This window comes from Scomber japonicus, chromosome 7 (genome assembly GCF_027409825.1).
Source record: "Scomber japonicus isolate fScoJap1 chromosome 7, fScoJap1.pri, whole genome shotgun sequence".
Lineage (NCBI taxonomy): Eukaryota > Metazoa > Chordata > Actinopteri > Scombriformes > Scombridae > Scomber > Scomber japonicus.
Genome location: NC_070584.1, coordinates 27,352,948 through 27,367,430, shown reverse-complemented (window position 1 = coordinate 27,367,430; position 14,483 = coordinate 27,352,948). Strand labels below are relative to the sequence as shown.

General features: G+C 40.0%; 1 protein-coding gene across 1 annotated transcript in view; it reads right to left on the bottom strand.

Annotated features, from left to right (window-relative positions):
• Window positions 1-14,483, bottom strand: part of LOC128362404 (disks large homolog 1-like) — a 110,656-nt gene that overhangs the window by 41,952 nt on the left and 54,221 nt on the right. Inside the window, exon 7 of the mRNA XM_053323149.1 lies at window positions 570-623. Coding sequence (XP_053179124.1) covers window positions 570-623 — 54 coding nt within the window. The remainder of the gene's footprint in view (window positions 1-569; window positions 624-14,483) is intronic.

Genomic DNA, 14,483 nt, shown 5'->3' with positions numbered 1-14,483 from the left:
ATATTCAAAAATGTAACTACATATCAGAACTATGTGGAGATCAGGAAACCTCTCACTGGTCTGCTTGTGCTGCTTTCATTTCTCCACCATATTTCCAGTGATGTTTGCGTTTGTAAAAGAAAGGCAAAGTAAAACCTTCTTCTGTCAAACACTTCTCCTCACTCTGTCCCAAAGTCAATATGATACTTTAAATACACAATTTAACTCTTCACAAACACAAGGAACACACTCAACAGTCAATTTCATATCATATTCAATACATCATCTAAACACAAAAGCTTTATGAAGCTTAGCTCAACCTTATAGTCACAGGACCTTAAAATAGTCATTTAAGGTCCTGTGTTCAGTTTTGAAAATCTCTGAGTTTTATGTTCTGCATATTTACTACAAACACGTGGCCAACTCCAACCAAAGGTCACAACTTCACACATAGTCACTGATACAGTAGTTTTATCTTGATATTGTGTGATTTAACCTTACTTGGCTTTATCCAGAAAAGTCAACAACGAGTAATTGACCTTTTAGATGTTATCAGTAGGTTGCACAGGTGTATCTGAATGTGTACTCACATAAGGGGGTGTGTCGACGCTGTCGGTGTTGACCACCACTGGAGGGGGGTTGGCCTGCAAGAGAGAACATAAGCGTTAATAAGCACTTTTCATTTCAACAATATTAAGATGAAAACAGACAGACATAATGTATTTCACAGAGGAACGGTATGAAATTTGCAAACACACAATCAGAGAGCCGCGATGAAGACTTACTCGTCTCATGTTTTGGTACAGCATGTTGAGTACATCTGCTACAGATTACCACCATGGAGCGACTGCATACACCACATGACATACTGCACAACCCTGATATTGGACAATACTAATGTACTACACTGCAAGCCACAATTTATGAAGCTCCACTACTGTTCCTGTTAAAATACACACTCAGCGATTCAACAATCGAAATTATATTCTAATATATTTGGTTTACATTCATAATCTTTATACCTTTAGTTTAATGACACTACGCTGTATTTTACTTGACTGTTCTGTATTACATGCATGTTCTGTCCTAAACTAAAACAAAATCAAATGTCTTTCCTTATCCTTTGTCTCTGTTTTCAGTCTTTCTCCCTGGTCTCCAGTCCAGGCCCGGACAGATCAGATAATAGACATTATCTCTCCTTTTTTTATTCTTCTTGCTAAATATTTGCTTTCTACGCAATCACAGGTGTGTTACTCTCCTCGTATTTGCAACGGGAGCATCAGCCCCCATCCCTACACCTCTCCTATCTATCTCATCTCACTTTCTCCACAGAAAGTATGTAGTGTTCTCCAGTCCACCATCAGCAGCAGCTCTAGTCTTCTCCCATAAACTAGCCATGAGCGAGCAAGTACATGAAGGATAGTTTGAAGCTCCGAATTTGCTCTGCAGCCCGAAAAAAAACAAAAAAAACTGTTAAGAAACCAACCAGCTAACCAAGCATCAAACAAGCAAGCAAACCAAATGGACAGTCCACTCAGACATCACAGCATCAATGTGCAACAGAGCGGCAGTGGCATCTATCCCTCTACACTAATCTCTACCTCCCTCATCCCTCCTTTATCTTTTCTCCCTCTCTCTCCCATACACACACACACACACACACACGCACACACACACTCTCTCTCCACCACATGTCAAGCTGTCTGTCAGTCAAGCTGAATGGATGCTTGATCCCACACGGGAACAGAAAGAGAGAGAGACAGAGAGATAGGGAGAGAGAGGGAGAGGATCAGAGGGATTAAAGGTATGATGGGTGGAGTCAAATCTGTCTGCTCAACAACAGCAATGAAGAGCAGATGCACAAAAAAAGAACACACACACATGTAAAATAAATAAATAAACAAATACATGGTGTGAGAACGGAAGCGCAGGGAGGTTGAGTAAGAGAGGGAGGGGGAAATTTGGAAGTATAATGAAAATACCAAAAAAATGCTCTCACAGTGCGGTTCATGGATCGAGGAGACAGTGAGGACATGCTGACAGTTGCAGCTGTCAGGATCTGTGTGTGTGTGTGTGTGTGTGTGTGTGTGTGTGTGAGGAGTAGACAGAGGGAGAAGATAATCACTGTATAATGTTGTTGTACATGAAGCGGATATCACAATTATTCCCCGCTGCTATTTAGCTGTTCAACACCTCATGCTATTAGTTTTTTTTTATATATTACAGTATGACACTGCAGATGATTTCCTAAATGGTAAATGGACTGCATTTATATTGAGCCTTTTTTAATCTTCTCGACCACTCATTCACCCACATACACTGATGAGCAGGTTGACATCTTGCATGGCAGCCTGCTCATCAGGAGTGATACATTGCTTCTTCTCCAAAGTGCTCCACAATGTTTCTATGCTCACACACTCACACACCAATGGCATAAACGTCAGGAGTAAGTACAGTATCTTGCCCAAAGTCAGACATTTCAACATATGGACTGGAGGAGCTGTAGATCAAACTTTTAATCATCTCATTGGTGGACAACCCACTCTACCTCCTGAGCCACAGTCGCCTCTATTTATGATAAATGTAATAATAAACTTTATTTACATATAACTGCTCTTGACAAAGTTTCAAAGTATCAAAAAGGTCACATAGGGTTAGGGTTAGGGTTAGGATCAAATAATTATGTCAGTCAAAAAAACGATACAGTATATGTATATTCATATATCAGTAACACATTTAATTTTACATTTTTATCGAGGATAAATTCACCACTTCAGGCCAAATCCTTTAAATTTCTCCTGCTTTCAAAAGTGCTCTTCATCTTGTTCTTTCAGAACAACCAGAAGGCTATTTCACATTTATCTGTTCAACAAACTTGTACATACATTGAAAATTGACTTTTTGGTGAAGTAGGAAACATTTTCCAGCAGTTTTAAAAAAAAACAAAAAAACAAATCTGCATATTGATAAATTACTAATAGCAATAGAATGAGAAAATGTAACTTTATTGAAAACACATTAATATTAATTTAACTTTCCATATTATGAAATGTCTGGAGGGGAACTTTGAATTACACTCTGGTCCACATTAAGTCAATAACCTGTAATGAGAGTTAAAGTAGACGTGGCTTATCTTTAAAGGGTCACAATCCAAAAAGTTTGGGAATCACTAATTTAACCTGTGTTTTTTGATTAGCTATGAATAATCAAACACTTAGTGATAATACATTTGATTGAGAAAGTGTACATTACAACATTAGATGTAGCGACTGCCAAACACCATGGATATGTTGTATGATTATCTGTCCTCTGAGACTTTTTTCTCTCTAAGAAAAGAACTAAAGATAATATGATTTTTGTTTTTTTGTTTTTTATATTGACTGACTCATCTCAGCTGAAGTTAATGTACGCCTGCCTGAAGTCAATTTGTCTGTCATTATCTCACATTTACCAGTCAATGACTTTGTCTAAACTTTACCTAACTCTGTCACTATTGCAACATCAGCATTACAAAGCACACAACTTCTGTGTGTGTGTCTTTGTCTATGTGTGTATGTTTCATTCATAGAGCAACAAATCCTGTCGGTCAGTCTGCTATTGACATGCCATGTCTGACTGCACGCTTACATAACATCAATGTGTGTGAGAGAATGTGTGTGTGTGTGTGTACGCGCGCATGGGGTTGTGTTACATGAAAAGGCCAAAAGAACAAACATGCAAATATAAACACTTGCACACAAATACACAAACGCACACAATGTCCACATCCAGACAGTGTTTTGTGGCTCTATGCAAGTGATTGTTAGTCGTTACATAATTGCTATTACACCAGCTGTGTTATCATGGCATTATGGCCTGGTTCAGCTCAGCACAGCACAGCTTAGAATGAGATCCAGACTAGCCCTGGTTTGTCAGGAGATAGAAAAGTGCCACATTAGTCATGCTGTGTAGGATGGTTGTTAAGACATGATGAAGTACTGTAGGTGTCTATGTGTGTGTGTGTGTGTGTGTGTGCGCTCGCTTTGAGAAATAATTTCACATCAGGTGCAGGGTGCTGGATTCAGCTTCTACAGCATCAGCATGACATTTCAATTATCAATGAGCAGATGAATCATGATTGGATAAACAGAAATCAAGAATCCCAAAACATCTAATGATGCACGGCAGCAGTTTGTTAAATAATTGTTTCGTGCTGTGTGCTGTGTTATGCCAGACATGAGCACGCACACACACACACACACACACACACAGACAGACAAGAATATACACACAGGCAAGAACTCACAAACCAAAGTGAAACAAGACGTCACAAACCAAACTGGGAACAATGATTATATGAAAGCTGCACAATAATAAGCTGCAATATTTAGAGGTTGCATTCAAAGCTTGAGAAAAACATTCCTGTAGATTTAATTTATGGTAAAGACGAGTGAATAGCGAGATGTGATGTGTGTAGACAAGAGTGATGCACACATCCATGCACGCAAATATTCCACTCCTAATATCACTGTTCACTATTTCTCCCTAATGTTAAATGAAACTCCATTTGACTAATGAACTAATCAGATGGAGCATAACTCTAATCAAATCAGAACTGCCATGCTAATCTTGCTAATCAGACTATCACTACCTGCTATCTCTGATCTCTGTGCCCACAGCAGATGTGCGGCACAGTGGCTGACCAACAGCTAACAGGCAGCTGGCTTTCTGTTTTTTTTCTTCTTCTTTGGTTACAGTCTATACAATACACAAGTCCTGTTACACTTGAATGGACAAGTTGTTTTGATTATATCATTAGGACAATTGACTTGAATTTATTATTATTATGTTATGTGAAGTTCAATAAACTCACAGCTTTATTTTGTGCTGACTTGCAGTGAATCTTTGATTTGAAACCTATGAAGACTTTATAAATCACATATTTCCACAACTAATGTAGATTTTTAAGACTTGACAGCAAGGAAGGAGCAGATATTGAATGAATACCAACATTCCTTACAGAGTTTGCTTTACAAATTTAAACTACTGTATGATCCACATTTGAATGCGGTGGAGGATGAGGACATCACAGACTGTAAACTGTGCAGAGAATATAAAGCCTACTACAAAATAATAGCAACTCTCAGTCAGAGCACATCATAGTTTGCAGTTTTATACAGTTTTTAGTTTGTTTTGATTTGGCTTGGTTTGTTTTTTATTACTTCTCCCACTCACAGACATGATGTGAACATCCTGATTCAAGACATCTAACATGTATCTAGAATCATAAAAACGAAAATGATGGGCAGTGACTGGATCAGAAGACACAAAACGATTGGAAACCTTCAACACCACACATGATTTTAACTCCAGACTGTCAACACCAAAACACTCCAACTGGAACAGACTTGGTTGTGAAGCTTAAATCACATCTATAATCTGCTCATCTGTCATAATGTGTATCCCAGCCTTTACTAGGAATATAAAGCAATTCTGTCAATAACTAACAGAGCCGGGGTTTTTGTGTAGAACAGCACTGAACCACTTCAGGCTGTCAGCGTTTCATTTAAAAGGGCAGTTTGACAAAGATAATGGCAACATTACAGTAGTGACCTTCCACGTCTTAAATGTCTACACCACTCTGATGGAGTATAAATACAAGACTCAGGGCTGGCTCACAGCAGCCAGTGTGCTGTGTAGATTACTCATCACATCTTGACACTGTGGACTTCATGATCTCTCTGTTCAATCTTTCCATTTAATTTGTCTAATGTATCTTGTTAAGTATTGATAAAACATTAATGGAATAAGCGATCCATTTGACTGATGTTAACCTCATGCCATTCATTTAGTTTTTTTGAAATCATATTTTGCATTCAGATGTTATAATAGCAGTCTAGCTATCATTTGTATCAACAGCAGGATGTTTGAACACTTATGTGCACGTCTATCAAAGCTATCAATAATTAAAATGTAACTTAACACAAGGCTATAAAGCTGCTTTTTGCTGCCCTCTCTGATTGAAAGTTTCAAGCTTGTTTCACCATACAGCTGGGTGTGGTCATAAATGTGCTCTGTTGCACCTGTAACCAGACCCAACAATGTGTAGGCCAGCAAGGTGTTAAGCTACTCTGCAAATGTAAAAGTTTCAATTTCTTAACAAAGTTGCACATAATCTAATGAACGCATTCAAGACTTTAGCATATACCTTCTTCGAACATCTCTTTGCTCGAAGAGCCTGACAAAGGTCAGACAATAGCTCTTTTAATATATTTTGTGCTGTCAGTGTACAAGAGTTTACAACATTTTCAAAGTTTCAGCCTATGATGGATGATTTTTTACTCCAACCTGTGCTATCTATCTCTCTGTAGAATCTGATTTAGTATTAGACGTGGACAGGAACTCCAAGAAATAATTGCTAATACTGTACATATGCTGTCCTAATCCATGCTACAGTATATGTATCCATCCAATAAAACCTACCTGTACATGGGCCTTTATTTGTGGAAAGTTGTGTAAGTGTGGCACATGTGGGGGCGTTTCCATGGGGTGCGTGGTCCATATGTATGTGTCATTGGGCCACGGCTTACTTTCCGCCTTGCCCTTGGCTTTGCTCTTTGTTGGACTCTTCCTTGTGCTGTCTTTCTGGTTTGGCAACTTCCCTCTAGAGCCCCTGGTGGCCAGGCTGGTAGGCAGTGTGCTCCACCCATAACCGCCCAGCCCTGAGCACAGGGGTAGCTGTGGCGAGTGAAATGGATGGATGGAAAGGGATTGGGAGGCATGAGGAAGAGCAGAAGGGTAGTGATGGTGGTGGTGTTGATACTGCTGGAACGAGTGGTGACTGGGCGAATGGAGCTGAATGTGCTGCTGCTGTTGATGATAGATCTGGTGCGTTGATTGCGAGGAGAGCAGGTGACTGGGTGAGGCCGGCGGATGGTACTGTTGCTGGTTTTGAGAATGATGCTGCAGCTGATGATGGCTTGGCGATAAGTGGATCTGGTGGTGGCTTGGTGAGTGCAACAGGTGATTTGGTGATTGCGGAGCCAGATGGTAAGTTGGTGACGGAGGAGCCAGCTGATGACTTGGAGATGACGGTGCTATGTGGTAGTAGCTTGGAGAAGGGGAAAGAAGCAGATGTTTTGGCGAATGGCAGCCGTGTTTCGGTGAATGAGGGTGGTGGTTTGGAGAGTGCAGCGGGGAAGGTTGCATTTGCTGATTTGGCGACTGTATTTGCAGCAAATTCTGGTTATGCTTTGAGTGAGAGTGGCCCTTGCCTGACTTGGCCTTCCCTTTGCTGGATTTGCTCTTACTAGAGCCACTGCTAGGCTTCTTGGGGCTACAACAGAACTCATGGCTGTGGAAATAAGTGGTCATAGCTACGGCGATATAAAAATACAAAACGTTACAGAGAGATCCTCCTGTCTTCTTTCGTCTATCTTTTTATCTTCCTCTCACCGCATCGTCTCCTTTACAGACATGACAAAAGGGAGTTGTTCCTTAGAATCACTTGTGTCCACATAATTTAGGTCATGCCTTTCCAGAGCAACCAATCCTCCGCTGTGTCCAGTGCCAAGTCTGTATTCCTGCTCTTCCTCCCTCTCTCTCTCTCTCTCTGCTTGTATATTTGTATGCCTCAGTGTGTCAAGATGAGTGTGAGTGGAATATCATAAATACAATACATCCCTTGTAGACTCTGTTTCTTCTTCCTTGTGGATGTGAACCTTAACTAAACTCCTCAAAAGCATCTTCTTTTTAGCAGGATGTAACACCTCTCCTCTTGGCTGTCTCCCGGTAGAAGATTAACCCTCTCACCATCATTATGGGTTTCAGGGTCAGTGGTGAGATCAAAGGTGCGGTTACGTGGAGAAGCAGCAGGACCACTTGGATGAGTTGAGCTTCTTTTCAGTCCTGCTTTCTCTCATGGTGTTTCTGTTTCTGTATGTCAGTTCATACGCTCCAATGGAAGATTTCTCTTTCACATTCTATGATTAAGCTCCACTCCAGCGGTCAGTCATTCAGTTTAATTCATATTATCCTCTATGTTGTTGTACTCCCCGGCTTTGTCTCCGAAGTCACGGCCGCTCGGTAGATGATATAGTGTGGTTTTTATATTCCAAAAGAAAAGCAAAGAGAGTAAAACGGGAACTGTACTCAGATCCCTATGAGTACATGTTTGACATATTTTTCCAGTTAAAGAGTTCAGAGAGCATCGAAGTCAAAGAGTAAAATTTGCTTGTCTTTGTCTTTTTTCTTCATCTTTGCCTTTGTGTTATCATGATATTATATTAGTCCACATCTCCATGCACAATTCTCTTTCTCAGCCTTTCTCATCCCTCTGTGCTGCCTCTCTCTCTCAGTGTCTATCCCACTTTCTCTACAACTATCCCTCTCTCTCTCTCTCTCCCTCTCTCTCTCTCCCTCTCTTTCCTGGACTGGCCAATTAGGGGCTTCCCTGGACTCCTGCACATGACAGCAGCCAGGCATGACTAATCGATAGGCGAGTAGGGATAGTAATATAACACTCAGAGCTCAGACAGTTTGTGTGTGAACAATGAATCCAGAGCTGTGATTGGTGGAGAGCGCTCCCTTCCATCAACCTTTGTCTTTTTCTTTTAAAGCATTACAAGGCAGGCTGGGTCAGCTGGAATAGAGTGTATGAAAAGCTGCTGTGCGTTTGTGTGTGTGTGTGTGTGTGTCTCTATGCGTTGGCCTACTTCCTTGGAGGGAGTTTCAGATTAATGTTTGTTGTGTACAGGCAGATATCAATCTACTGCAAACTGTCTCTACAAACACAAACACAGACTAGGTAAGATACGAATTGATCACATCTATGGGAATGAGAAATTCTGTTCATGATAGAGAGGAAGAAAGTTCACTAGATTCAGTCACTGGTGCACTGAACCGAGTTTTCATCAGTCCTTGTATAGGTCCTTGGTCAACACTTCTAACTATGTAAATGAGCTACTGGTTACTATAGATGATAATGATAAGAAATAATTATGTCATTGCATTATCAATAGCAGTAGATTAACTACTCAAATGTCATATTTGTAATATAGTATTATATTGACACTTCAGCATTAAACTTACGTGCAGAATGATTAGAGATTGGCTGGTATGCTTTATAATAAATGACATACAGCTTGTGGCTGCCAACAGCTGGTATTTAAGACAGAACAGCTAAGAGCAACAGCTATGGCTAAGGGGTCCAAGCCTCTATAATGTCAGCTAATATATGCCACAACTTGCCCGAAACCAACCAGAGAGAGAGAGAGGGAGAGAGAGAGAGGCTGATAAAGAGACAGATGAGGAACATTAAAAAGCAGCACCCATGTGGAGAGCACAAAGAGATGAAGAGAGGACGAGGGTGGTTGAGATGAGAGAAAAGCTGTAATAGCCGCCCAGTGTGTTAGTGGGTGTGTTTTCCCTGTGTAAAGTGCTGCTAGCGCTGCAGGCTAAGCGCTCAGTTGGTAGAGGATGAGCAAGGAGAATAGGCTGCCAGCATCACAGTGCTAAATGAAGCCAGCACTAATATATTGCTAGAAGGTAGGGTAGGAAGGGGAGGAGGGGTATTGGGAAGGGGGGAGCTGCTGAGAATTGAAAATGCAGGGATGGGGCAGAGATGTAGCTGAAGACAAGAGATGAAATGACTAGGGAATGAATGATCTCTGTGTTAGGAGACTTTCATTTTAAAATACTTTAATTGTTTGAGTCAAAACCACTTCTATGATCTGTCAGTTAATTTCTAGTGTCTGGCATGAGTGTGTTATTCACACAAAAGGAGTGACAAACATAAAACATGAAGAAAAAATGCCTGTTATGTATGAAATGTCTGAGTGGTGAGACTGGCGACGTGCCCACACACCATGTCAAGCTTTACTTTTATCTACCGCCACCCCTATTCCAAATTGCAAGGAAGAATTACTCAAATTAGTCTACCATGACTGTCCTTCCAAGAAAAACAACATAATAGGTGTTAATCTCAGTCGCCCAAAAACCTATAGTTACGTTTGACTGACAGATGCTATCTAACAGTTACAGTAATTATGTCCCAGAGATGTGGCGCAGTTCAGATGACATCAAGATAACTTGACAAATTTCCTCAATTACAAACAGTGGACTGTGCAACAGGAGACTGCTGTTTGCTTCCCATTTACAACCCTTAGTGTCACAATTCCAACCACGACTACAGACAATTTTTGTTTTAAAACTATTAACTTAACCCTCGCCCCTACTTACAAATAGATCCATGATAAGACTGGGTTTGAGGGAACTGCTGTGCATGGCAGCAGAGGAGTTTCATTTCTTGCTAGGGATGGTCGTACACCTCATAACCACCAGCACACCAAAATGAGAATGGCAATATCCCTGAGACAGCGTCTATCTTTGATCCTGTGGTTTTTGGCAACAGGCGAGTCTGTCAGAGACATATCAAAATAACATAACACATTGATTGTATATTCTGTATATTTTGCAATGATCTTATTTCTAATATAGATGAAACATTCAAGTCCTTTAGGTTACATACATCCTGAAGGTCTATCCACCACACATTAGGCTAAACACACACAATATGGTCTGTTAAGCAACATGGCCAATATCTTAACCTACAATGTTTGAAAGGGGACACTGCTATTATTGACACTTTTATGTAATTACTACTAATTCCCACCTGCGAAATGTCTTATTTTACCATGTGTAGCAAATGTAAGAATCATGTACTAAATGAAGTTTAACTCCTATCCTTAACTTTTTTTCTTCTACTGCTGGACACAATTAACTGTAGTCCAGGACTTTGAATTGAAATGGCAATTTCCACATTGTTTTGGTGCGCTCCATGGAAAACACATCCACATAAAACCTTCAGCAAAAAGTGGAAGCCTTTACCTTAATTACAATGACAGGTTCTCTGTGATAATTATGGCTGCTGTGGATACAAACTATGAGCTCATCTACGCAAGTGTGAGTACCCAAGTTAAGTTGGCCAGGGCCAACTGAACTTTCCTCCACCTCTGAGACTTTGCCTAACTCCAACATAATGATGTCATACATGTTTGTGGGTCATGATGCATGTCCTTTAAGGCATGACCTCATTCATGCAGATGGACCACAGTCAAAGGGTACTAAACTATTATCTCTCTAGGGCACAGAGAGTGGTAGAAAATGCATTTGACATTTTTTGCAAATAGGTTGAGGGTTTTCAGGCCCACTATATGCTTGAAACCAGATAAGGAGCTAAAGATAAGTATGGCATCCCTATGCATCCATAACTTCCTATGTGAGCACTCCATTGCTTGGGTCAAAGCAGGCTGTGGAACTTTTCTTGTAGCCATGTTTGTTGATATTGTTATATTGCAAGTGTTACAGCTCCTCCCCCAGGTTTCCCTTCACTCCATGCCTTGCCAATTACAGTCCATTTTGCCCTACAGCATTTATAGACTCCTCGACAGGTCCAGATACTTAGCATGATTGATACCTTTTGGGCATCTGCAATGTATTGGTGAGTCACTCAGATCATGTCTTTGAATATTTCACACATAGCGAACGAGCACCAATTTGCCTCTGATTTGAGGCTTTTGTCAGCTATCTCCAAAAGCTGTCAGCGTGTGGAAGTGGAATATGAGGACTACAATCGTGTCATGTTACTTTGGCATTAACCAAATCTGTCTATTATATACTAGGTCAGAATGACCCCATGATCAAGTTTGAAAAGGAAAAACATCCTCATTTGTTGACCATAACACATTCTCTACTTCATATAATTAGTATAATTAATTTCAATTAGTTTGCTGTACACGGACATGTTTTTCTCTACAGGTCAATTTGACTCAGAGAGATGATAAGCATCAAAATATCACATTTAAACAAACCTTTCTAAATTGAAGGTAAATGAACCACATTCTCCATTGCTGTTTCCTGAGTGCCTTGCTTAATGACACAATACATCAAAACAATTAGTTATCCATATTCTGCTTGACAATACAGTCCCACTAATGTAACAAATGGTACAAAAGAATGGAGTGAACATGTATGCTGGTATCTTGGTTTGCCTCCCATCCAGTGATTTGCACAAAAGACTTGCCTAACACATTATACAACTCATTGAAATAATAATAATAATAAAAAAAATTAAATCCATATGCATATATATATTTTAAATCCAATAACCAGGTTTCCTTCTGACTACACTGTCTGCTTTCACACACTATTGTGATTCTAAATGTTACCAGCAGGGGGCCTCAGACTCCACAGACAAATGGAGGGCTGAGAAAAGACTGGAGCACACTCGCCAACATGACGATGCTGCTCTACAGTACTGCTCCTTCATCATTATTGAGTTATTATCATCGATCTGATATAAACAGCATTAATTGACAGCATGTTTGACATCACACATACAGCACTGCATGCTGCATTAATGTCCAGCAGACTCTTATAACAGATAACAAAGGAGGTAAAGGACAAGCACACAAAGGAGAAGGGGGTTAAATCCATGTGTTGAGAATATCCAATCCAGTCAAGTTATTATGGACTCAGATCATGTGAAGCTGCTGTTGTGTGCTTAGTTGACTGTGTGGTTTTAGCAAAGTGCAGAGCAAAGTATTAAAGTATTGTCAGTAATTTATATTTCTCTGCTTTGAATGTTTAAAATACAACTCCATTATGATATGGTTGAAAGTACACTGATTTCATGAAAACTGAAAAAAAGAAAAAGCTGAGGTCTACATGGTCCAGTGGGTGATAAGACATGTGAGGCTACAGCTTGAGATCTTCATTATCATATATCACACCAGCAGCCACACACAACATCGCAGAAGAGATCAGTATTAATTTACTCTGTCATAATTACAACAGGGAGTTGTTTTGAAGTGGGAGGTTATAGTATTCTGTGAAAGGCAGCACCAGAACACAAATCAACATTCAAAAGTAATCTGTTTATTGACAAATATGACTGAAAATAATGTAATGTAAATTATAGCTGTGCTATGCTAATCCACATGGTATGTTTTATTGACAAATATGACTGATAGGTACAGAACTATTTAACATGTTAAGATTTCAGCTTATCTGCAACAAAACACGCAGAAAACAGCCCTGATGTACCTTCATCTTATGAGACTCAGCACCATTATTTATCATCATATTTTGGGGCGCTAAGTCCAATACTGACTAATTTTTTAAGCTCAGTTTGTGTCTCCACCATGTGGGACAAACCGTCTACACTCGGCTTGCCTGAACTTGTATACTGGAAGCAGCTGGCCATTGTTAAACAAGATGTTTAATGCTGTGTAGGACTGAAGAGTATTTTGGTTGAGAATTAGGGCATGTTTTAACAGAGCAATAAACTGAATGTGTTGATTTGTCATTTATTTTGGGGACTGTCCTGAATCCACAGTGTCTCATTTGAGAGATAGAACCTGTTCTGGGTTCTCACATGAAAGGTTGTGACAACATGATGTACATCCAACTACATAAGGCTCCAGAGCTTCTCATGGACCCATTAATACTACCCCTACCTCAAACTACACAGCATGATCAGTCTTCAAATTGAAGAATGTTTGCCTACAATACTGAAAGTCTGATTTTGCAAATGGATGCTTAAGTGCATTCAATTTCCATATTAATGCAGAATAAAGAGAACCGTTGAGTGCCATTGACGTTTTAGAGGACATGCTCTTGCTGTCTGTGTGGGCAAACATGAAAGAGATACAGGTTCTAAGTGATGTTTTCAATGCCCATTATGACGCATGTTGTTGTTCATTAGTACTCATTTTATTAAGAACACTTTGGTCTGCTGACTTTTAATCAGGTTTGAGGGCCAAAATGCGAATATAAGTGATCGAAATAGTGTGATGGATTCTTTGTTTGTTCTAAGTCAAAATGTTTTCATAGTCTGTCATAAATCTTTTTGGTGTGCAAGTTTCTAAAAGACGACTTATACATAATATATTTGTTATGTAATGGTTCTCACCCAACACGTATGAGGCCCATTACGGCTCCAAAGCTCATGACGAATATGATGTACCCTGAGTTGCAGCCCTCTTCATCATTTGAGGTGATGAGTCAGAAGTGTAGTTTTATGATAATGTGAAGCACAAGTTCAAAACAAAGAAACAATCTCTGTAGCATTTGTTTGTTGTAGTATCCCTTATTATTCCAAATACTATAATACTATAAGAAGGGCTTGCTATGGAGAAGGTCTCAGGTAAACTTCCTCCTCTCACACCGATTGTTGAACTCAGGAAGTGATCTTACCCGTGGAGCTGTTGGGAAAGATCACTTCCTCTAGTCAGAGCACTCGGTTCAACAGTAACTAAATGGCTCATTCACTGTTGTGTTCAGACCACAATACTCTCTCTTCCCCAGTCTATCTGTGTCACCCTCTGTCTCATGTCGTCTCTGGTGAAACCCTATCTTGTACTCTGGTGGCTAGACTGGCTGATCCTCTCTCCAACTGTGAGCCAAAGACTCAGAGTGAAGTAATACTGCGGAAATGGTATTCTCTGTTGATGATATATTGTTAC